Source organism: Canis lupus, chromosome 27 (genome assembly GCF_003254725.2).
Source record: "Canis lupus dingo isolate Sandy chromosome 27, ASM325472v2, whole genome shotgun sequence".
Taxonomy (NCBI): domain Eukaryota; kingdom Metazoa; phylum Chordata; class Mammalia; order Carnivora; family Canidae; genus Canis; species Canis lupus.
Window position 1 is genome coordinate 20,526,984 of NC_064269.1, and position 26,129 is coordinate 20,553,112.

At 36.6% G+C, this 26,129-nt stretch overlaps 1 protein-coding gene across 1 annotated transcript in view; it reads right to left on the reverse strand.

The window, feature by feature from the left end:
- STK38L (serine/threonine kinase 38 like) overlaps window positions 1-26,129 on the reverse strand; it is an 83,253-nt gene that overhangs the window by 15,329 nt on the left and 41,795 nt on the right. Inside the window, exons 2-5 of the mRNA XM_025455451.3 lie at window positions 16,353-16,497; window positions 12,561-12,612; window positions 5,759-5,881; window positions 5,419-5,502 (exon numbers count right to left, since the gene is read on the reverse strand). Coding sequence (XP_025311236.1) covers window positions 5,419-5,502; window positions 5,759-5,881; window positions 12,561-12,612; window positions 16,353-16,486 — 393 coding nt within the window. The 5' untranslated portion in view covers window positions 16,487-16,497. The remainder of the gene's footprint in view (window positions 1-5,418; window positions 5,503-5,758; window positions 5,882-12,560; window positions 12,613-16,352; window positions 16,498-26,129) is intronic.

Consider the following 26,129-nt stretch of genomic DNA (forward strand, 5'->3'; position numbering starts at 1 on the left):
CTAGTACCACAGTAGCAGAGAGATAACCTGCTACTTTGTGGATTGGTTGGTATTAAAGTAGATATAATATAAACATAACATAATGATGTATTAAAACTGAGTGAGAAAAAAAAAAAAACTGAGTGAGAAAAGGTTTTCTAAAATGAAATTCAATGGTAGCAAATGCAGATTAATTTATATAAGGGGAAAAACAATAACAAAATGCAAATAGACTTGACGTTTGGGCTCCAGTGAGATTTTCCCTGCATAAGAATGAACAGTGCTCAGAAGCTCTTCAACTTCTAGCAAAATATTCTAGATCAGTGCTGTCCAACAGAAATACAGTATGTGAAAGCCACATACACAATTTAAAACTTTCTAGTAACCATATAACAAGTAAAAAGAAAAAGGTGAAATATTTGAAACTAAATATAGTTCATACAACTCCATGTATCCACAATGTTACCATTTCAGTATGTAATCAATATAAAAATTATTATTTTGGCACAAAGTCTTCAAAATTTGGTATATATTTGCTATTTATAGAATATCTCAATTCAGGTTAGCTACAGGTGGCTAGTAACTAAAGACTACAGCTGGAACTAACTGCTCCTTTTGTCCTTCCTCCAAAACCCTCTCCAGGACTAATCCCATATGGCTTAGTTAGATCCTATTTATCTCTTTGTCTCAGAGGCTCTATATCTTGACCCAGATCTTTATTCTTATTATTATCTGTAATTCTCTAATACAATTCAAAACCTTGACCTTCTTTGAGTTCCAAATATCTTTCCTCTGGAATCAGTCTGTTTTAAAAAAAAGTCCTATATCCTGTCACCTCTGGATGGTTCCTTCACCTTGTCATCCTAACTGAAACTAGGCTGTCTACTGACGGTTCTGTGTTCCTGAATAGTGAGTTCTCAAGAATGACCTGCTTTTCTCTCACGCCTTACTTGGTGATAGGGGTAGGGTTGTGCTCATTCTCATGCTGCTTCTGAACCCCTGTGACACTTTCCTTCACTGCAGCTCCTTTGAAGTGCACGCTGTGGAACTCCTTCAGCCACCATCTAACTTCAAAGCTATCAAAAACAGAGCTCCTGGTCAATCCCTCTCACTCATTCATGATTTCATCTCATGGCTTACCAACTTCCTTTCCCGCTTTTCCACTTGTGGATAGATTTCAATATCCAAAAGGATGAACTATCAAACACCCTACCTACTGACGTCCTCATCTGCAATGATCTCTTCCACCACTGCACTTTGACCCCCCACAGTAATCTTCTTGTCCTTCTCATCACCAATTACTGTACCCCCTCTAAAATCTCAATTTTAATCAACTCTATTTCCGATCTCCACCTTTTATCCTTCCAGATCTCTTATTCTTATACTTTAATCTCTCTCCCCTGGATTCAACAACTTTTTCTGTTACTTTCTTTACAACCTCATTTCTTTTTCTACTCAGCCTAGATTCAACACTATGATCATTCTTTTGCAAACACTCTGACCTCCCTTGTCCTCTGCCTCCATTGTATTTGCCTGACAAACCACTAACCCTAACTAGACTCCAATTTCTGTCTATTCTGTATCTACCCAGAGCAACTAAGGATTACTACAGAAAGGTCACCCAACCATGCCAACTGGTTTCACTTTACATTCATGATAATAAATCTCGATGGGCATGCAACTGTATTTCCCTAGCAAGTCTGCTTTCCCACCCTTCGAGTCAACAGTTGTGACTATTTCACAAATTCTCTCTCCTTACATCTCCAGCAAGCTACCTGCCTCTCCTCTGCTCTGAGATGACGACCTCGCTTATTTGCGCTCAGGGGGGAACCTGGCACCTGACACTGCCAGATCAACCACCCTGCATTTGGTCCCATTTTCTCTGCCTCTTCTTCCTGTTTTAATGGATAGGTATGTATCCACTCCTATCAAAGATCAACTCTTCTGTCTTCCACAGTATTCCTATAGTTACCTGCCCTCGCTTTCTTGCATCTTCAATTTTTGGATTCTTCCAATCAACATCAAAACATTTCCCGTCTTTAAAAAAAGAAAAAAAAAAATCCTTTTTACCCGAAGTCTCACTTTACAAATCTGTTCTTTGTTCTGCTTCATAAAGCAGAACATGAAAGCTTTATCTGTGCTCACATTCCCCACTTCTTATTTCCCATTTTCTTTCTCACCATTTCAGTTAAGCTTCTGCCCTGCAGTCCACTGGAAATATCCTCATCAAGTGGTTAAAAATCTCCATATTGTGACATCCACTGGCCTGTTTTCCTCTTGTACTCTCTTAGCAGCATTCCACAAAGTTGACCACTCACTTCCTCCTTTATAAACTTTCTTCTCTTGGCTTCCATAACACCATGTTCTCCCAGTTTCCCCCTACCTGATTAGATGGTCTCTCTTAGTCCCCTTTGCTGGTTTCTCTTCTGCCTATTGTTCCCTAGGGCTTGGATCCAAGCCCTCTTTCTTTCTTTATCTATATTTGTTTTCTAGACAATTTCATCTTGTTCCATTACTCTAAATATGATCAATATGTTGATGGCTTCCAAATTATATTTCTAGTCAAACTTCTCTCCATATTCTCTCCATATTCCAGCCAACTGTCAACTTAATATCTTATCATATCATAAAATATCATATTTTATGGCATATTATGCATAAAAATGTGCCACATTTTTATTCCCACTATTCCCAAACCTGTTCACTATTCCCAAACAGTTGTTCAACTGTCAACTTAATATCTTATCATATCATAAAATATCATATTTTATGGCATATTATGCATAAAAATGTGCCACATTTTTATTCCCACTATTCCCAAACCTGTTCTTTTTTCAGTCTTTCTAAATTAGAAAATAACACTATCATGTATCCCATTCCTAAATAAAACTCTAGGTATTATCCTGATTTTCCCATTTTTCCCTCACTAACCTCACCCATCTTCTTGTCCTCCAATAAACAGGATATCACAGAAAATCCTTCTGGTGCTTCCACTAAAACATATACTTAATCTGTCTAAATTTTCTTCAGCTTCTCTGCTATAAACCACAATCCTATCCTGGCTGGAATTGGTTCACAGTCTCTCAACTGGCTTCTCTTTTTTTTTTTTTTTTTTAAAGATTTTACTTATTTATTCACGAGAGACACAGAAAGAGAGGCAGAGACACAGGCAGAGGAAGGAGAAGCAGGCTGCCTGCAGGGAGCCCGATGTAGGACTCAATCCCGAGAATCAGGGATCATACCCTGAGCCAAAGGCAGATGCTCAACTGCTGAGCCACCCAGGCGTCCCTGGCTTCTCTGCTTCAACTCTTGTTTCCCCTATCAGCAAGGAAAGGGATTGATTCATCTTTACAAAACATCAATCAGACATACCATTCCCCTTTTCAAGTATTTATTTATTTGAGAATGAGCAAGAGAGAAAGCACAGGCAGAGGGAGGGACAGAGGGAGAGGGAGAAGCAAACTCCTTGCTGAGCAGGGATGCCAGGCTGGATCCCAAGACCCCGGGATCATGACTGGAGCCAAAGGCAGATGCTTAACCCACTGAGCCACCCAGGCGCCCCACCATTCCCCTTTTATATATCTTTTTTTTTTTTTTTAATTTTTTTTTATTTATTTATGATAGTCACACAGAGAGAGAGAGAGAGAGAGGCAGAGACACAGGCAGAGGGAGAAGCAGGCTCCATGCACCGGGAGCCTGACGTGGGATTCGATCCTGGGTCTCCAGGATCGCGCCCTGGGCCAAAGGCAGGCGCCAAACCGCTGCACCACCCAGGGATCCCCCATTCCCCTTTTAAAAGAAGAGTGTCCTCCCATTGCATTTAGAATAAAACCCAGACACTCTATCTTGGTTTTCAGAGCTCTACGTGATCTGATCCCCTGCCTACCTCTCCTACCACTCTTTTCACACTGAATTCTAGCCACAATGGCTTCTTTCTCTTATCCAAGCAGGCCAGGATTATTCTTGCCTCAGGTCTTCTGCATTTGCTCCCTGAATATTTGTTCTATCAGACTTCTGTCATTCTTCCTCAGTCTTTCATCAAATATTCCCTCCTTAGAGAAACATTTCCTGATCTAATTCTTCCTCCTAACCCCAGATCATCTGCATCAATTTATCCTTTTGTAAAAACTTCCTTTGTAGTCCTTTTCAATCATGACTATTTGAAATAGCTGTCTGCCTATTTCCCCACTATTAGAAAAAAAGTAGGATCAGGTTTGTCCTGTTAATCCTGTCTAGATCTGTGTTAAACCTAGAACACCACAGGCACATTTGGCACCTCATAGGCACCCAGTAAATGCTTGCTGAAGGCATGAAATAGAAATAAAGTGAAAAAATGCAGTGAAAATTCAAGGGGGGCCATTTTAAATAAAAACCAATATTATACTGCTGTAATAAGTAAGTTTTAGGCAATTACTAAAAGGAGCCTCATGTGTAAGGAAGGGGTTGGTGAACCTGCCCCAGCAGCTCCCACTCTCTTACCCAAGGCTGGTCCAGCTGAGGAGAAGGACGTAGGAATCAAAGTAAGAAGAATTGGAGGAGTCTAATGAGGACATGGACTTTGGTCTAATTCTATTGATCTAATACTATTGGTATAATACTATTGATGTTTTCAGATTTATGGCCAATGCTTATACTGCATTAAGTCACAGGAAACAGAGAATCCAGAAGTATGAAATTGGGGGAGAAGGGGTTTCCAGATTTTGGAAATATGTAAAATCAGCAAATTCTTGGGAGAATGGTCTTGCTTAAATGTGATAGGAATTAAGAAAGTCAGAACATAATAAACTAATAATATCAACTATGCATAAAGCATATAAAGTATGCTTTATGTTCACTGAAGTCAGAAAAGAAGTATTTTATTATGGATCAAATTCCTATGGTGATGCTCTAACCCCCAGGGTAATGAATTTGGAGATGGGGCCTCTAAGGAAATAATTAAGATTCCAGGAGGTCATGGAGGGAGAGTGGGATAGTGTCCTTGTAAGAAGAGGCACCAGAGAGCTCACCTTCTTCCTCTGTGCACACTCCAAGAGGATGCTCTCTGGGGGTTTGGAGGGAAAGCAGCCATCTGCAAGCCAGTAAGAGCACCTCACCTGAAATCAAACCTTGCCAGAACCCTGATCTTGGACTTAGCCTTCAGAACTGTGAGAAAATAAATTTCTGTGGTTTGAAGACACCTACTCGGTGGTATTTTCTTTCTTTTTTCTTCAGTGGTATTTTTTTATGGCAGCCTGAACAGGCTAATACATTTTCAGATTGTAAATTTGGAAGAGATTTTAACTATAAGAACTTAAGGAACAATAAAACAGGCTATCAAAAAAGTAATAAGCTAGAAGGCGTGAGATATGCAGACTTCTTTTTACAAATTCCAATATTAATAATTACTCTAATACCTAGTCGGTGGTAATCCTTTGGTTTTATGTGTTAAAGAACTCATACCTGCTCTTTTTCAAGCATATCAGCTTTTCTCAATATCTTCATTGCATAGATATGCCCTGTATCCTTCTTCTGGACCAGCCGCACCTAAAATGTAAAAATTGACCATATTATCAGTGTTAAACAGTCACTACTATTGATTTAGGAGCAAAAGGTGAATTCTTTTAAAGAGATCAGTGTTGCAATTTGCCATTGTTCATATTTGTTTATATTTTAGGAATTCTTAAAATTAAGCTATTTTGATACATTAAACTTTTAATACCTATTAAACTATTGGAATACATATTTTAAGCTTTCTTAAGCTATATATTTTCAACAGCAGTTTCTTTAAAAAAGAAGTAACCTCTCCAAATGCTCCTCTTCCTATAACTTTCAGAGACTCAAAGTCATCCAAGCCAAGTCTGGTCCTCTTGAGCCGTAAGAACTCTGTTTCCTTTCGGGCATGTTGTGATCGGCGTAACTTTTTCTATTAAAAAAAAAGACAATTTAAAAGGATGATTCTAAAATTTAGATTGCTATAAAGTAAGCCTGTAATACTTAAAGTATATAAAATGGGGGTGAAGTATCTAAATATTATATACTAGCGTTAGAACTTATTTACCAAAGTTGAGTATTTGGTAAGCTTGGAAAGAATAAAACAATCTAAAGAAAAAACATTTTTTATTTTTACCAATTAATAAATCTTTATTCTTGGGTGAACTCCATTAAATATTTCATCTTAATGAAGTTCATCATTTATTCATATATATACGACCTTAATTCATACATAAAAGTTAAGCTTTAGGAAATGCTAATAGTATTCTGATCATGAATTTTACAGTCATGCAATCTACTTTGCTTCAATTCTCTAATTTCCAGGGTAGTTCTGTAACAACTACTGAGACGTAGGACACCAAAAATAATACTAGAGCAGCATTTCCATGATTTACTTATTTTTTTCCATGATTTACTTATGATAGAACTTTCTTCTTAGATAAATTTTAATAAACTGCTTTGAGATTTGTCACACAACTTCCTAAAACTATGAAATTGCAAAAAAAATAATAATTACATGAAGAGTTCATTAAAATATTCAAGTCAGGAATTTCATAATGCACTCTCCAAAGATCACCAAAAAAATTCTAAGATTGATAAGATCATAAAATACCTGAAGTTCACATTTGGAAGAGGCATTTACTTCATTGTTCTAAACCTCATTTTCCCCCTTACCAAACAAAACTCTGCTGACATTCCATTAGTTCCTGGCAGAAGTCGCACACAGTGGGAAATAAACAAAATGAAAAAAATTAAGCACCTGGTCATCTTCAATTGAACCCTACCAGGCTTTCAGGAGTTCCATTTTGAGGAAAGTCAAAGTCAACAGAACCAGAACAGTTCAGAAACACTGCTTACAAACGCAGCTCAAGGTATGACCACTGAATGGTGTCTTACTACTCCTGCATAGATGTTTTCAAAAAGGTAAGGCAAACAGTCAATTAAATGGAAATATGTAAATGTGTATCACCAGTGCAATGGAATTCTGATATTTCTTTCTTTTTTTAAAAAATATTTTATTTATTTATTCATTCATGAGAAACAGAGAGCGAGAGGCAGAGACAGCCAGAGGGAGAAGCAGGCTCCATGCAGGGAGCCTGATGTGGGACTGGATCCCGGGTCTCCAGGATCAGGCCCTGGGCTGAAGGCAGCACTAAACCGCTGAGCCACAGGGCTGCGAATTCTGATATTTCTAACAAAATTTTTTTAAATTTTTTTTTCTAACAAAATTAATGTAATAAAATGAAATCAAGGAGTTATATCTTTGATTTAAACATCTTTAAACAGGGCAATCTGTGTGGCTCAGCTGTACTGATGTACATCAGTTGTTGTACTGTCGTACATCAGTTGGATGTACGCAGGCACATCAATGGTAGAAATGGTGAAGAAAATTCTTTTGTGGGCAGCCCCGGTGGCACAGCGGTTTGGCACCGCCTGCAGTCCGGGGTGTGATCCTGGAGACCCGGGATCGAGTCCCACAGGCTCCCCGCATGGAGCCTGCTTCTCCCTCTGCCTGTGTCTCTACCTCTCTCTCTCTCTCTTTTTCTCTCTCTCTCTCTCTGGCAGCCCCGGTGGCACAGCGGTTTGGCACCGCCTGCAGTCCGGGGTGTGATCCTGGAGACCCGGGATCGAGTCCCACAGGCTCCCCGCATGGAGCCTGCTTCTCCCTCTGCCTGTCTCTCTACCTCTCTCTCTCTCTCTCTCTCTGTGTCTCATGAATAAATAAAATCTTTTTAGAAAAAAAGAAAGAAAATTCTTTTGTTCAAAAATGCCCACTGAATGATTTTTAAAAAATAACTGATGAACTATAGTAAAACAAAAGAGCCCCCCCAAATCAGCTTGTTTTTTAAGACTAATTAAAAAGACCACATGGTGGCACTATAGTATCGTGTCTCTCAAAGCAGTAAAGAAGTTTGGAGGGGGGGTTGTTTTAATTATATAAATGAATAAATTTAAGAATTTTGAAACTCTTCCACGGCTTCTAACTTTGTGGTCTATAAAATGGAGTACAGTTGGGTGTAGTTTCAGAAACTCGTCTAATCTGAATGGAAAAGATGACCTCACTACATACTTTCATAAATTGTGCTCAAAATCAACAGAAAAGAGGCCACTAAAGTAAATAATGTTCACTAATATTTAATAGCTTGTATAATACAGTAAGTAAACAATATTTATGTAGTCTAGGGTACAGCTATTTAATGGCAAAAAGGGAGAATCACAAGTGTATGGAACACATAATTCTATAAAAATGGGACATCACTATAACATTGTTACATTACTTAAAAAAACAAAACCCTATTCCGAGATATTAGTCTTTTTTAAAAAGTTTTATTTTTATTTTATGGAGACGTAAAGTAGTGTAAGCATGGGGAGAGGAAGAGGAAGAGGGAGAAGGGAAGCAAATTCCCCCTGCTAAGCCGGAGCCCAGACCCCACGTCCCTGAGATCATGACCTGAGCCAAAACCAAGAGTCCAGTGAGTAACCCAACTGAGCCACCCTGGTGCCCCCCTGGGTGTTAGTCATAAAATTAGTGTTGCAGTCCAGAAGGAGGTGAAGCAAGCTACAGCTAAAAAATATACTGATGGAGCACTTGCGTGGCCCAGTTGGTTAAGCATCCAACTCTTGGTTTTAACTACACAGATTTTGAGATGGGAGACCCCAAGTAGGGCTCCACGCTCAGCTGGAGACTCCCTCTGTCCCTCCCTTCTGTACGCACTTGCTTTCTCTCTCTCAAATAAATAATTAAATCTTAAAAAAAATATACTGATGACAAGATGAGCACTAAGTAATGTACAGAATTGTTGAATCACTATATTATACTAATATAACATTGTTGACTATATACCGGGAATTAAAATTTAAAAACTATTAAGTTTTTACATTTAAAATTAAATAAAAAATACATATATATATATAGAGAGAGAGAGATGAAAAAAGCACGTTGATGTATCTGCTCATGACTTGCATAGATTAAGTAAGTAGCCCTGAAAACCAAATAATGTTTTTGTGGTAATCATATCCTTTCTCGCCAAAGAGGACAACAAAAGCTGTGGACATGCTTAACATTTCATAGCTCCCTTTTGCAGCTTAAATTTGTCTATTTTGTTTTTCCATTAGAGTGAATAATATTCCATGTCTGATGAGATTTGCTTAAATGAGACAAAACTAGACATACATTTTTTTTTCCTTTCTCCATTCCTTTTTAAATGGGCGTTCCTCCAATTCTCGATCTGTGGGATGCTCAGTTTTTGTATAAGACAGTGTACTTACAAATTCTGAGATATGAAAGAGTTCAGCTGGCAACTTCATCTCCACATATATGCTCTACATGAACCACATTACATGGTTTAATTTTCACAAGTAACTTTCACAAATTATTTCACGAAGATTTTCTATTATGAATAAGTTAAAGATAAATACTATTTTTCAATTTAAAACTAGATTTTTATAAAACAATTTTATTTTTTCAAGAGATCCACCCCAGAGGTCCTGGGTGGCTCAATCAGTTAAGTGTCTGACTTTAGTTCAGGTCATGATCCCCAGGTCCTGCCTGGGATCAAGCCCCATGTCAGGCTCCCTGCTCAGCAGAAAATCTCCCTCTCCGTTTGCCCCTTATCCCACTTATGCACACGCTCTCTTTCTCTCAAATAAATAAAATCTTTATTTTTTAAAAGATTGTATTTATTTATTCATGAGAGACAGAGAGAGAGAGAGAGAGAGAGAGAGGGAGAAGCAGGCTCCATGCAGGGAGCCCGACATGGGACTCAACCCCGGGTCTCCAGGATCACACCCTCAGCTAAACCGCTGCCCAAATAAAATATTTAAAAAGAAAAATCCACTCCACATAATGATAGTTCCAACATATTTAATATTAAGGTTAGGGGAGAATGTCTATTTTGTAGAATTTGACATAATCTAGCATGGAGCCTAACAATAAGCATTTGTGGAATTAAAATATCTTCACAGAAAAATATTAGAAGTTTTATAGTTATTATTGGCCACTATCTTTAGGTATAAATCATATCACATTTTCTACAAGTTAATTAGGAAAATAACTCTAAATGTACTTAGCACTTCCTGCTGCATAATAGAGGTTACAAACTAGAAGCTGTATTCAACCCACAGATGTATTTAATTTGGCCTGCAGGTTGTCTTTAAAACGCTTGAATTATTTGCCAATATTTTAAAAAGCAGGTGATTTCACATAAAAGTCCAGATTTCCAGCTTTTCTTGAAAAACAGAAACTTGGCCACACTGGGTCAAAGTGGCAGTCAGTTGCCTTTTGAGGGACATCAGGTCTCTAATTGGTCACAGTCTCCACCATTGATGTCAGTCATCAGGTGACATATAAAATGGGGCTGATGTTCTTGTTTCCTTTCAGTAAAGTGAAAAGTAAAGTTTATCAAAAGATAAACTGCAAGGATCAGATATTTTAGAAAAAGAAAAAAAAAGAATCTACTTCTTCATGGAAGTGAAAAAAATATTCTTGGGAATTGAATGTGAAACAAAGTGTGTTGGTCAAAAAGATTGTATAACCTAAGATGTCATGAAAACATCCTGGCCAGCTTCCCTATTCATGTTATCTGCTTGGCCCCTGAGCATCTGTTTTTATAATTTCTCTCTCAAGATTTCAAATTAGGATCTTCTGCTTAAGATTTATATATATGTATATATAATGATATGTAATATGCATTATATACTTATAAGATTATTAATAAGTTATTAATATTAATGAATAAATGTAAGAAAAGGTTGTTTAGCTTTATTCTTTATTGATTATAATACATATTTAAATCTCTACCTTTCTCGAATAAAGTCTAAAGAATTTAATTAAATGAGTTTTTTAAATGTTTCTTGTAATAATTTTATGTAAATACTTTGGGTTTTCTAAATTGAGTCAGCTGATTAACAAAATAACCACATTTGGTGCAAATCATAAGATACTTTATTTAAACATTCTCAACAGAAAAATACAGGTACAGTCCTAGAAAAGGTATAGGGAAGATTCAAGAATGGTTTGATTTCAAATCATCATTTAGAATACTCTTTAAATACAGAAATTCTTTTCTGATCCCTGAAAACTTAAATTAATCTTAGTTATATCTCCCACTGCCTAGAAAACAAAGTGTACATTTCTTAATAAACTACTACAAGCCTAGCATTTCCATTATGTGCTGTCAATTTATGTTGCTATTTCCTTTACTGTGTCCTTTCATTGTTCTGTAATTATTTTGTATATATGTCTTAATTCTAACGTAAATCTACTTATTTTTTTAAGATTCAATTCTGATTAAATCAATTTCTGATTCCTTATACAGAATATCCTTGTATTTTCAAAATTTGCCACATTCTATCATGTATACATATTTTTTTACACACATACATATATCATGTCTCCTTCTAATTGGTAAACTCCCAGAGAGAAAGGTCATTGTTCACTTAATTCACCAAATATTTATTTTATATATGGCTCTCCACCATTGCTGAAGGAATAATGCTGAGTAAGACATTATGAAATTGCTACTGTGGGGAGATGATATTTGACGGCTGCCACAGGGACAGGAACAGTGTTAATGTAAAATGTAGGAGGAGTACTTCAAGAGATTAGGGAAGATTTCCCAGTGGAACTGAGGCCCAAAGTGAGACCCAGAGCTTCTTGAAGAATAATGAGAATTGGGCAAGAGTAAGGAAGTTCTAAGCAGCAGAAAAAGCCTATGAAAGGTCTAAAGGCAAGCGTGTGGAAGTTAAAGTAACTCAGTAGTGGTGGCCAGCATGCGAGTGGGGGACAAGAGATGCAGCTAGAGAGAGAAAGCAGAGGCCAAACTGTGAAGGGTCTTGCACATTAATGTTAAAGATTAAAGACTCTATCCTTATCCAAGAGTATTTGGGAGCCAATGAAAGGTAGTAAGCAAAAGAGTGATGGATCAAACCTGTTTTTAGAGAACTCTGGAGTGTGCAGAAAACCTGTGGGTGGGAGTACAGCCCGGATTGCAGGAAGAGAGAGACCAGATGGAGGCATTTTTCTTCAAATGAAACACACAGTAGTTTAAAAGAAGGTAGAGGCATGGACTAGAGAACTGGATGGTTTTAAGCAATATTCAGGAAAAAATATGAGAAGATTTGGTAATTTGTGGATTCTTCTTGGAGCCCACTTTTCTTGTTTTATGCACTTAGGATCCTATAGACCCTGTTCACTAAATCTATGTTCTAGAATTGAAATCATAAAAAGCTGCCTCCTTTTAAGGATCTCCATCATAGCAACAAAGTAAGAAGCCCATATTCAAATGACAAAATCTACATTACCTAAGTTATAAAATCATCTGATATCAATAAATGAAAAAGTCACCAGGTTGTCATTCAACAGTAATTAACCCCCTCCTGACCCTGCACGAACTTTCTTGGGATATAACTGACATACAGCACTGCAAGCTTAAGGTCTATAACATGATGTTTTGATGCACATACATATCATGAAATAATTACTACAATAAGGCTATCCATCACCTCATATAAGTATTTTTTTATAGTGAAAACATTTAAGATCCACTCTTAGTAACTTTTAAATATATAGTATCATTAACTACAGTCACAGTAATTATAGCTAACATTACCTCTTCATCTGCTAATCCTTCCTCTTCCATGGCCACTTCTAATTTCTTCTGCCTTTTCAAAGAAAAAATAATTTAAATTTTAAATACATTCCTAACTATTACCATTTAAGAAATGTTCACTTATTTATTTGAGCTTACATCAGTTTTCTATGCTAAAAAAAAAATATTTCAAGTTGAATCAAAATAACCACTAAGAATAGTTTTCCTTCTCAAAATACAAACCCAACCCAGATTTCACTTTGTCATACTGGCCAAATGAAAAATTTGCCTCTAATGCTGCTCAAATCGATGATTGGCAAAGGTGACTAATGTTCTAACGAGGAAAATCTGTTGTACTATTCAAACCACCAAAATCATTAACATTTATCAATGTTTACATTAGAAGAAGTATACAAAGGTAACTATAGTGACTCAAAGTATAAATATTTAAGGTGGATATTCCTGCTTGAATCCTGATCCTAATAATTATTAGCTAAATGAGCTTGTGTAAGTCCTTCATTTGAAGTCTAAGCTTGGCGTCCTAATCAGTCAAGAAAGAATGTTCAATGTAATTGAGTGTATTTTATTCTGATTCTTTGAAAACTATACATTAAAAAAACCATTAACCACCAGAACCTTTGCTTTTCTAGGCATCGCCAAGTCCAGTTATACATAATTTTTAAACGACACCACTGAAGTTAGTTAACCTAACCACTGCAGGGGGATGGAGAGGAGTGGGGGAGGGGTAGATGGATGAAGTAACTAGTAACTACAGAGATGCCTGTGATACAAATTTCGCAACTCATTTCCAACTGAATATCAATTATTTTATTTCTATAGTATTGGTTTTTCCTAAGGATAAAGCTGAGAGAGCTCTTCCGAATTAGTTTTGGAGTATGTTAGAATAAGACTAACTTTCCAGGATTTAGCTACAGGGGAATATAAGGGTTGAGGATTGAAATCATCATATACATTTTTTTTTTAAGTATTTGTCATCTATGATACTATGTCTAAAGGTAAGCTCTTTCCTAACCCATTATTCTTATGGGAAATTCATCACAAAAATATCTAAAGCCTGTTCATAAATCAGCACCCCAATGACAATGATACCTATTGACATGTTCTCTGCCTACTTCTTCAACATTTGTAACAGACACCTTGGTGCTTATCGCACTGATTTTTTTTTTAATCTTTTTATACACACTATTTTTCTAAGCCCAGCCCTTAGGATGGAATAAGCTCAAGGCCTGCTATCATGAGCCTCTGGGCACTGCAGGGCTGCTTGTTGAATGACTTTGAGTTTTCTCCTCTGCAGACAGAATCCACAGTGTAGGAGGACCACTAACCTGGGAGCGCCCATCAATATACAAGCAATTTCATTCTACTGCCAAATCTCTACTGCCCCCTCTCCCCAGTACTTGCCAAAACTAATACTTCATGAAGTCATCCCTTACTCCAGAGAGAGAAACAGTAACCGTCACCCGTTTCTACCATATCTAAATGAGAAGACCTGGGACTTCTCTTGAACCTTAAAGAAAACAGTTTTCTTCCTAAATGCTCTGACATTTTGTTCTGATTCATACTTTATTTGGATTATGTATATATATCCAATGAGTTAAGCCTTAAAAATTCATCACATGTAGTCCTAAAGCACAAGCTTTGAGAAAAAAGGGGCTGATTGTTGATTAGGACTTCCATGGCACCAAGCTGAGACTTTTTTTTTTTTTTTTTTTTAAATAACAGCAGATACTTTTATTCTTTTCTTTGTTTGGAAATAGAGGGCAAAACCGAATTACTGAAAGAGTTCATCAAGAAAAGACAACAAGTCTTCAAAATTCTGATGCATAACTTGTCTGCCTCCTGATAAAGCAGTCTTTCTTTCCCTGATTCTGTTCTACTTTGTTCATTCTCCTTTGGTGATTGGATGATTTCCAGAGACTTTCATTGTATTCACAATTAGTATAATTACTCGTATGTTTGGATTCATTTCTGATTGCGTGGTTTCTATTTGTGTCGACTTTTTGGTTTTTCAGGATTTTTTTTTCCCCCTTGCCTTATTTTGAACCAGGTTTTTTTCTCATTCCATGTTTCCCTTCTACCAGTTTGGAAGTTACAAACTCTATTAGTCTGAAATGAATCGATCTTTGCCACTCTGTATGTTGTACCTCTATTGTGGAGATACAAAGACCTCTAGAAACACTTTAATTCCACTTACTTTCCTCCTGACTGATAGTCTACCATTGGAAAATATTTTAATTCTACTTTTAAAAATGTCTAAGACATTATTACCAATGTTGTTGTTGTTTTTATGCCATTCGTGTTGAGATATATCCACACATTTACACTCAGATCCATTTATGATCACTTTCCTTAGAGCTAAATTGAATCTTCTGGAAGTTCTGCTGATGCTGAATTTAGTTTAACCTGCCTCCACTCGAGTTTCTTTCTTCACTTCCTTTAGGAACTTTGGTTGGAGATGTTTGCTCTCCTCACCATTCTCCATATTTCTTAACTTTCCTTCATATTTTCCTACTCTGTGTCTCTAGGTTGACTTCTGAATAATTACTCAAGTTTTGTTTTCTAGTTCAATTTTCTGCTCAGCTTGGCTGATCTGCAGTTAGACCTGTCCAACATTTCATACCTAGCTAGGCACCACACTGTCCACCTTTCTTAATCCTAAATTCTGTTCCATTGTCACCATCCTAATTCAAGCTTCCTTTTCATGTGTCTGGACTACATCACTAGCCTTTCTTGTTTCTTACCTCTCTACACACAATCCATTCTGTACATCACAACTAAAGTACTCTTCTAGAGAAACACCCATGATCATTGATTCTGTTCAAAAATCTTCAAGGCTCTCTACTCCCAAGAGAATAGCTATATTAACAAAGTGTCAGGAAAAAAAAAAAAGTGTCGGGCAGCCCCGGTGGCGCAGTGGTTTAGCGCCGCCTGTGGCCCAGGGCTAGATCCTGGAGACCCTGGATCGAGTCCCACCTCAGGCTCTCTAAATGGTGCCTACTTCTCTCTCTGCCTCTCTCTCTCTCTCTCTCTTTCTCTCTCTCTCTCTGTGTGTGTGTGTGTGTGTGTGGTGTCTCTATGAATAAATAAATAAAATCTTAAAAAAAAAAACCCACGAAAAAACAAAGTGTCTAAGGCTCCCAGGATATGCTGAATCCAGTTCGAACTAAATGGCTCTTGCTTGACCCAGCACCAAAGGTGATTTCTTCTGTCTGTAATATCCTTCCTCCTGCTCTTTTATCTTTTTCTTCTCCCATTAATGCATATATAATTAATGCTCTTCCTTGAGAGCCCGGATAAATGCCACTACCATTTAGGAAGTCCTTCCAGTTACTTCAGTCAAAAGCAATCTCTCCCTTCTCTGCCCTTCTCTTTGTGATGCTTTTCACTCTTTCATGTAATATTTATGGATATTAACTCCCTTACTAGAGTTTTCTGAAGGCAAAATAACATGTCGTTCATGTTTTTATTCTTCCACCTGCACTTGCACCCTATACATGTTTTTGGATAATTAATAATATTAACTATTCATAAAGTATAAAGATATAATTTTATGGTTGGAAATATTTTATTTAAGATATCAGTTGACATGTGATGTTAACGTATAGGTGCACAGTCAAGAAACCATTCTGTGAAAATAACTAGAGACACTGTCAGCTTGAATAGGAAACCTAAAAACATCATATAAGGATCCACAATATTTATATTATTAATGGACAACATGTCTATATTCTCCACTTGCAACACAACAGCTTATTAAACCAAACAGAAAATTCTGACCAGCCTTTACTATACCTGGTTTCTCTCTCTTCATGCTGTAAAATTAGGTTGCTGTAAAAATTCTCCAACGTGAGCTTGGCCACGGTCACTCTTTCCCGGGTATGGTTGCTCATAGGAAAGGTGCTTGTGGTCCCTGCTGTCATTGCCATAGTAACCGAAACTGAAACAACATATAAACACAGATTGTTCAGGAGAAAAACACTTTCTATCCTCATATTCTTAGCATCTTTAATAGGCCAATGTGCATCCTAAATCCTCAAAAGGGGAAGAGATAAAACTTGCAGTGGTGTTCTAAGGAGCTTCCTTTAGGCATATGGAATTTAAGTTCACAAATAATTCTCATCAAACACAAGAAGTGCCTGTTACATTTTTTCAACATTTGGACAGGGTAAAAAAACTTAGAAGCTCTAACAAAGAGCAATATCCAGGGGTTCCAGATCCATTTCTCATTTGTCCAGATGATCTGAACCTGATCAAGAATTTTCAAATTGCTTTGCCAATTCCTAGGAAGAAAAACAGCCAAGACCCAACTATGGCTATCCAAGGTCCATATGGTCCTTTCAAAAAGTGAATAGTGGGATCCCTGGGTGGCTCAGCAGTTGAACGTCTGCCTTTGGCTCCGGATGTGATCCTGGGTACAAGGATCCAGTTCCACATCAGGCTTCCTGAAAGGAGCCTGCCTCTCCCTCTATGTTTCTGCCTCTCTCTCTCTCTCTCTCTCTGTCTCTTATGAATAATTTTTTTTAAATCTAAAAGAAAAAGTGAATACTGAAAAAACCAACCAACCAAAATCATCTGTGATGCCTCTTAAATAAAAGCACAAAGAAATAACACCTAAGTAATGCTTGTGGAAGTCAGAAAGAAAGATGTGTGATAAATTCAGGGTATGGCCTTGGAAGGCAGTTGACTGGCTGCCAAGGGACTTTGTAGAGCAAGCTCTGACCTTCAGCTTCCAGAGACCCAGAGTAATCAAATTCTGGAAGCTACTTTATCCTAACAGAGTTCACAAGAGACTGATATGTATGACATAATAGCAATTTACTGATTTACACACTAAGAAACTGAGCAACAAGGAACAGAGACTTGCATCTTCTGGCAAATGCATTCCATCCTTGCAAGCAAGCCAGATGTAAAGCTTTTAATTAGGATCAGAAGATTGCTTGGTGAGCATGGCATCCAAACAAAGAGAACTGTTACTCAATTTAAACATTTAATGGGGGATGCTTGGGTGGCTCAGTGGTTGAGCAGATCTGCCTTTGGCTCAGGGCATGATCCAAAGGTCCTGGGATGGAGTCCCACATCAGGCTCCCGACAGGGAGCCTGCTTCTCCTTCTGCCTATGTCTCTGCCTCTTTGTGTCGCTCATGAATAAATAAATAAATAAAATCAATCAATCAATGAATGTTAACGGTGTCTGACTAAGGCAGATTCTTAAAAATAAATAAATAACAGACTGATCACTATCTCACCCAAGGTACTTTAAAGTAGCTGGAGATGGCCAGCACTAAGTTCTCCTGCTGACTGGGCTTTCCCAGATTGAGGAAAAACTGAGGAGCTCGAGCTGAGCAGAATTATTACTGAGCAAAACTTTGGGGGACATTTTTAACACAAAAAAAAATGCTACGGAATTCAAAACAATTCTAAACAATTGTATGCATCAACAGTACAGAAATAAATATGAAGTTGTATTAGATAAGAATGTAAGAATCTGAGGTCTTTATAAAAGAGGTATTAAACACAAGATCAGGTTTCTCCCATCTTAAGAAGATGTAATGAGTTTAACTCCAAAATTCAAAGGTGGGTGTTGAGTAATGAAAAACAACTTCCAGACACTACATAACCTAATCATGATTAAGCCTTTCCACTCTAGTTATACATACATACCTGAAAGTATAGTATACTGTGTTTAAAAACCAAATTAGAGCAAAACCTATTCATCTTTGTAATAAAGTATTATAACATCTGGCAAAATGCTGAGCACAGAGTAGGCATTCACTAAATGATGGTAACAGAACTCAAATTTAATGGAGTTGAAATTATATGTTTCATGTGTAATAGTTTTCTTTGGATTAAAAACTACAGAATCATTTAGTGTTATGTTAATTTCAGGGGGAAAAATCCTACTTGAGAGATATAATTGCAGAAAAAGACAAAATCCCACCCCTAGTCTTGATTAAATAATATCCTTTAGAAAAGAGCTTTAAAAAAGAAAAAATAATTTCCTTCTAAGCAGACACAAATAGGCTTTAAAAACTTCAAATTAAACAAAACCAAGAACAAGAGTGACCAAATTATTACAAAGAATGATCTAGATGACTGGCACTTATTATATTGCAAATTTATTCCTCTAATGGATTTAACACTGTCCTTTGTCTTTTACTGAAGCCCTTTCTTTAGTCAGAAAAAGAACAGGATACAATTTGCAAGTCTAGAATTCCTGGACTGATAAAAAAACAACACTAGGTGCCCTTGAATTTCCTGTCCACATGTTTTCTCCAGACTCCCCTAGTCATTAATGGAGACACTACCAATAGTTAAGTCCAACATTCTTTCGTTTATCAAGCCTGGGGAAAGGCGATAACAAATCTGGCAGTCAAGCTACCTATAAATAGATTTAGTGTCTCCAATCATTTGCCATCAAACTTCTAAAGTAGGAAAACAGAATTGCTTTACCTGACTGGCAAAACACGCTACTTAACTGGGGATTTCACCTTACATACCACTTATTAGAGAAAAGAGTATCCTTAATGCTACTGTATTACCTTGGAGTATAAAAATGTTTCTAAATGCATTTAGTTGCAACCATAATGCCCTGAGCTACTATAGGTCCTCAGATAGGAGACTGTATATGCTGGGTCCCTAATATAGGGCAGCCACAGCTTCTTTCCTCTAAGGCAGTACAATATGAAGAGCAAGAAATTCAGTCAGGTAGAGGCTCAAGTTCCAGCACTAACTCTTTCTAGTTGTATTATTTACAGCTAACATTTACTGCAGATTTACCCTATGTACCAGCACTGCACAAATCACTGAGAATGCTGAGGATAAAATATAGTCCCTGCCTTAGGGAGTTCACAATCTTATGGGGATGCAAAAAAGGGAGAAATTGGCTCTTCAAGGGTTTAAGAGTAGTCAAAGGTTTCACAGAAGAGGAGATACTTGAACTAATCTTGGAGTGGGTGGGGAGGAATAAGGGTTCACAAGTCAGGGCAGGGGAGGAAGAGGTGTAAGGGTATGAAACAGACTGATAGACAGGAGTTTAGACATGGCTTGAGTATATTCAGTGAAATAGCAGAAGATGAAAGTAGAGCTCCATAACAGGTAGGAGTTATGATAAAATACCTTTCTGCCTGTTAAAATACACTAAGCATAAATGCGAGTCATTCAGGGCTTTTAACTAAGTGAAAGGTAACAGCCAACAAATAACATTTACTGAGCACTTACTACCCAAGTATCAAGAACTCTCCTAAAAATGGTACGTTTTAGTGCAGTTAAGCCTCTTGTCACCAAGACCCTAAGACTGAACTTTACCGCCCACCTGCATGTACCTACCAACCTTTATTCCACATTTTCCTTAAGTTCTTCTTTCCAACTTATCTCTTAACTCAGGCAAAAGACCCAAAGGGCATAGGATCCCATTATGGAAACCAAAACTACCCCTCACACTAGAACAACTGCTATGGGGAAGGGCTCAGGAGGCCCAGACCACTCAGATCAGTTTGAGCCTATCCGCCCACTCATACCTGCACAGATGGACCATGGGGTGACCAACAGTGACCTCCACCTCATTATGATGCTAAATTCTCCACCCAAAAAGGAGCATAAGCCTCATTAACATAACAAACATGCATGTCTAGGCATGTTTCCTTGAGACACATGTGTGACCCTATGCCTGCCTCTACATATGATATAACAAGGATCTCCTTTCTAAATATTCACCCTAACCCTAAATAAAAGGAACCCATTCACTGTTGGAGAATCACAGCTCTGGAACACATTCTCCACAATCTCCTTATTTGCTGCAAATAAAGTTGACTGTGCAACAACTCCATCCGATGTAGTTTCCATCTGTAAGTCAACCAAGGAACTAACTCATGTTAGTTCAGTTATATAACCACCTCTAAAATCCTGTCTGATTGGCACTTCAGAGAGATTATGCTAGTACAGGGAGGATGGTGAAGAAGCTGGGAGTAGATTAGTTTGAGGGAAAGTAAATCAGGTTAGGGGGACACAATAATAAATGGTCACGGGTTACAAACTTGTGGCTTGCAGTCATATTTTGTTTGACTTGCACCATGACTTAGAAATTAGAAGATTTCACACAAGAATTCAGATTTCTAGTCCTCTTGAATAATCGGCTTAGTCAAATATGAACCCACATTAATGCCCAGATAGAGAAACAGCAGCCCCCTTGCAATACAGGACATCCTGCCCAAGTCCACCAACAGCATCCTCCTTCACGCATTTTATTACCTGACTGCTTCTGGTAAACATTTGAAATCACAATCTCTGGTTTAGTATAAAATAAAGTGGGCCTAATTTAAGATAGTAGCAGAAAAGATTAAAAGATAGACTCAGATATTCAGCTGGAAAGACTGAAATCTATAATTACCTCTGGGTCTTAGATTGGGCTAGGTGGGTAAATGGTGACATCATTAGCAAGAATAGGAATTATAGGAAGAGCTAAATTGGTAGGGAAAGAAAATTAAGTTCAAGTCTGATTCTGAGTTATGTCACCAGACTCAGTTTAAAATTTGTGCTTTAAAATGTGTATCTTAACACAAATAAATAAATAAAAATAAAATGTGTATCTTATTTTTTTAAAGATTTTATTTATTTGAAATAGAGCAAGAGTCAGAGAAAGAGAGAGAGAGAGAGACCAATGCGGGGAGCGGCAGAGGGAGAGGGAGAAGTAGGGTCCTAGCTGAGCAGGGCTCAATGCAGGGCTCAATCCCAGAAACCCGACTGAGATCATGACCTGAGCCAAAGGCAGACACTTATCCAGCTGAGCCACCCAGGAGCCCCTAAAATGTGAATTTTAAAGATTTATATTTAGAAATGTAAAAATAATCCTGTTCACAAAAGTAGCAAGGAGAAGGGGATGGAGAACAACATTCATAAAATACCTAAGAATATCTTGATCAAAAACCAAAAAAAAGCCTTTTTATGAGGAAACCTAATCATAGACTGTGGAAGGAAGGGAAGAATTATTCAATTTATTTTGTTGGAACAACTGGTTCTCTATTTAAGCAAGCCAGATGTTCATTCCAATCCAAGGGGCAAAATAAATTTCAAATGGTTCATAGTGGTGAACATAAAAAATAAGAGAAAAAAAAAAGGAAAAGAAAAGGGAAATAAAGTAAAAAAAGAAAAATTAAACTTCAAAAATTTACAAGAAAATATAGATAAGTAACTATGTGATCTCTGAATTGGCAGAAACTGTATTAAAAGAAATCACAATAAAAACAGTGCTACATATCACTACATAAAAATTTGGAATATACAGGGGCAGCCTGGGTGGCTCAGCAGTTTAGAGACACCTTCGGCCCAGGGCCTGATCTTGGAGACCTGGGATCGAGTCCCACATCGGGCTCCCTGCATGGAGCCTGCTTTTCCCTCTGTCTGTCTCTGCCTCTCTCTCTATCTCTCTCTCTGTCTCTCATAAATAAATAAGTAAGTAAATAAGTAAGTAAATAAATAAATAAATAAAAATCTTTTTAAAAAATTGGAATATACAAATATGGATATCAAACAAGATTAAAAGACAGTATTTGGGGGAAAACTGAAAAATAACGATGCATACTAAAAGTATATGTTGAAGTATGAAAGTATATGCTAAAAATAACAAATTCATTTCTTAAAATGTATGAAAAGCTTAAATTTTAAACATTAAAGTTGTATAGGGAAAATAAGGACCCTAATAATAAGTAGATAAATAACACTGATTGACAATATATAAATAAAAATAGCTAACATCTAGAAAACGTTCAATTTTCCCAAGTAAATGGAAACCTTAAAATAATACATAAGTTCCCTGTGTGAAAATAGCCATAATTTAGGGGGAAACCCTTTTGGTCCAGGCAATCATGAGATGACTTTCTCATATACCATCTGTTGTGTGTATGTGTGTTTTTCCAGCTTTACAGAGATGTAATTGACATATAACATTTATAATGTTAAGATATCCCAAGTAATGACTTGATACATGTAAATACAGTATATACATACATCATGAAATGGTTATCATGATAAAGTTAGTTATCCATCACATCGTATATATTTTTTTTCATCACATCGTATATTTATAATTTTTATGGGGGGAGGTTTTTAAGATTTATTCTTAACAACTTTTAAATATACAATACAGTACTGTTAACTATAGTTACCATGCTGTACATCACCAGAATTTGTAATTGAGATTTTGTACACTTTAAGACCACCTCTACCCATTCCTTCTCCCACTGCCCTTACCTTGGGGCCCATGGCAACCACCAACAAACTGCTATTTCTAGGGAGTTCAATTTTTTTTAGATTCCATGTGTAAGTGAAGTCATACAGTATTTGTCCTTTTCTGATTTATTTCACTTAGTATAATGCCCTCGAGGTCCATCCATATCATCACAAATGTCAGGCTGTCCTTTTTTTATGGCCAAATGATATTCTATTACATCAAAATACCATATTTTCTTTAGTCATTCATCCATCAATAAACCCTTAGGTTACTTCCATGTCTTGGCTATTGTGAATAATGTTGCAATGAACATAGGGGTGCAGCTATCTATTCGAGACAATGATTTCATTTCATTTGGACAGATAACCAGAACATTGGGTAGTTCTATTTTTAACTTTGGGGGGCACCTCCATAACAATTTATATTTCAACCAGAAGTGTATAAGAGTTCCGATTTTCCACATCCTCACCAACACTTGTTATCTCTTGATAATACCTATTCTAACAGGTGTGAAAGTAATATCTCGCTGAGGTTTTCATTTGCATTTCTCTGATGATTAGTGATATTACCTACCTTTTAAGTTACCTGTTGGCCATTTGAATATCTTCTTTGGAAAAAATATTTATCTAAGTCTTTGTCCATTTTGAATCAGATTATTTACTCTTCTTGCTATTGAGTTACATGAGTTCCTTACATATTATAGAAATATTAACCTCTGTCCTGGCCTTTTTTTGCTAGGAGATTTTTGATTACTGATTCAATTTCCTTATTCATTATTGGTCTGGTCAGATTTTCTATTTCTTCAGGATATGGTCTTGGTAGATTGTATGTTTGCAGGAAGTCATCTATTCCTTCTAAGGCTATCCAATTTGTTGGTGTTTAATTGTTCACTGTAGTCCCTTATGATCCTTTGCATTTCTACAGGATTGGCTGTAATATCTTCTTTCATTTCTAATTTTACTTGAATCCTTTCTTTCTTCTTGGTTAGCCTAGCTAAAGGTTTCTCACTTTTGTTTATCTTTCCAAAGAACCAACCAAAATTTTTGTTAAACTTTTCTATTGTTTTCTTCTTCTCTACTTATTTCTGCTCAGGTCTTTATTAATTCCTTCTTTCAGTTAACCTTGCTCTCCTTTTTGTAGTTCCTTGAGGAGTAATGTTATGATATTGAAGATCATTCTTTTTTCTTAATGTATGCATTTATCACTATAAACTTATTATAAACTCTTAGAACTGCCTTTGCTGCATTCCATAAGTTTTGGTATGTTGGGTTTCCATTTTCATTTGTTTCATATTTTAAAATTATTTCTCTCTGGATTTCCACTTTGACTCATTAGTTGTCCAGGAGTGTGTTGTTTAATTTTCATGTATTTGTAAATTTTCTAGCTTTCCTATTATTGATTTCACACCACTGTTGTCAGAGAAAGATACTTGAGATAATTCCTATCTTCTTGAATTTGTTAAGACTTGTGTTGTGGCCTGTTGAATGGCATGTTTTGTTTTAGTCTGTTAGGTCCATTTGGTCTAGTGTTACTCATATCTGCTGTTTGCTTATTGATTCTTTATCTGAATGAACTATCCATTATGGAGAGGGGGCATTAAAGGGTATTAAAGTTCCCAACTATTATTGCATAGGTGTTTATTTCCCATTATTTCTGTTAGTATTTATGTTATAGATTAGGTGCTCTCATGTCAGGTGCATAATTATTTATGATTATTATATAATCTTGATTAATGATTAACCCCTTTATCATTACATAATGACCTTCTCTGTCTCTTCTGACCATTTGTTAGCTTAGTCTATTTTGTCTGATTTAAGTTTAGCTATCCTGCTTTCTTATGATTGCCATTTGCTTGAAATAACTTTTTCCAACCCTTCACTCTCAGTCTATGTGTGCCCTTAAAGCTTAAATGAGTCTCTTGACAGCACATCATTGGGTCTTGTTTTTTAGTCCATTCAGTCATTCTGTGTCTTTTGATTGGAGAATTTAATCTGTTTATGTTTCAGGTGATTAGTGACAGGTAAGGACTTAATATTGCCATTGTGTTGTTTTCTATTTTTTATGTCCTTTGGTCTTTGCCTCCTCTTTTGCTATCTTGTTTCATGAATGATGACTTTTTCTTTCTTTTTTTTTTTGAAAGTATGCTTTGACTCTTTTTCATAATCTTTTGTGTTTCTAATACAGGTTTTTTTGTGGTTATCAGGAGGCTTACATTTTATAACATCCTATTTTAAACTAATAACAACTTAACTGCAATGGCAGACAGAAACTTTATACATTACTTCTCTACCCCTCACATTTTAGGTTACTGGTGTTTTAATTTACATTTCTTTGATATGGTGTGTTCAATAATAAATTATTTTAGTTATGCTTATTTTTAAGATCCTTATTTTTAAACCAGAGTTGTGAATTATGGTATGAATTATGTGCTGCCATTACAATATTTAAGAATGTGACCAGAGTTTTACACATTCATATGCTTTTATATTCTTTTATTTCTACTTGAAGAAGAGAACTTTAACATTTCTTGTAAATTAGGTCTAGGGGCAATGCTGTTGTTGATTTGGAAAGTCTTTATCTTAACTTCATTTGTAAAGGACAATGTAGGGCATATAGTATTCTCAGTTGACAGTTTTTGTTTGTTTGTTTGTTTCAATATTTTGAATATATCATTCCATTCACTCCTGGGCTGCAAAGTTTCTTTTGAGAAATCACTTTAGTCTTATGAGGGCACCCTTGTATTAACAAGTTGTTTTTCTTTTTCTGCTTTCAAAATTCTCTTTTTCTTTGACTTTTGACAATTTACAATGTGTCTTAGTATAGCCCTCGTTGGGTTCAACCTAACTGAGAATCAATGCACCTCCTGAATCTGGATGCCCATTTCTGTTCCCAGGTTTGGGGAGTTTTCTGCCATTTTTGCCTTTTTTTTTTTTTTTTTTTTTTTAAGATTTTATTTATTTGAGAGAGCAGGAGGAGGAGCAGAGGGAGAGGGACAAGCAAACTCTGTGCTCAGCAATACGGCTTGATCTCATGACCCTGAGATCATGACCTGAACCGAAACCAAGAGTTAGAGGCTTAACCAACTGAGCCACCACCCAGGCGCCCCTGCCATTCTTGCTTTAAATAGATTTCTGTCCCTTTCTCTTTTTTCTGGGTATTCATGATAATATACATATCCATAATATGTATTTCCATCTCCTGATTATGTCCTATAAATCTGTAGACTTTCTTCACTCTTCATTCTTTTTCCCTCTGGGTAATTTCAAATAACCTACCTTTCAACTCAATAATTCTTTTCTCTCCTTTGTCAAGTATGGTTTTTTGCTTTGTTTTGTTTTGTCAAGT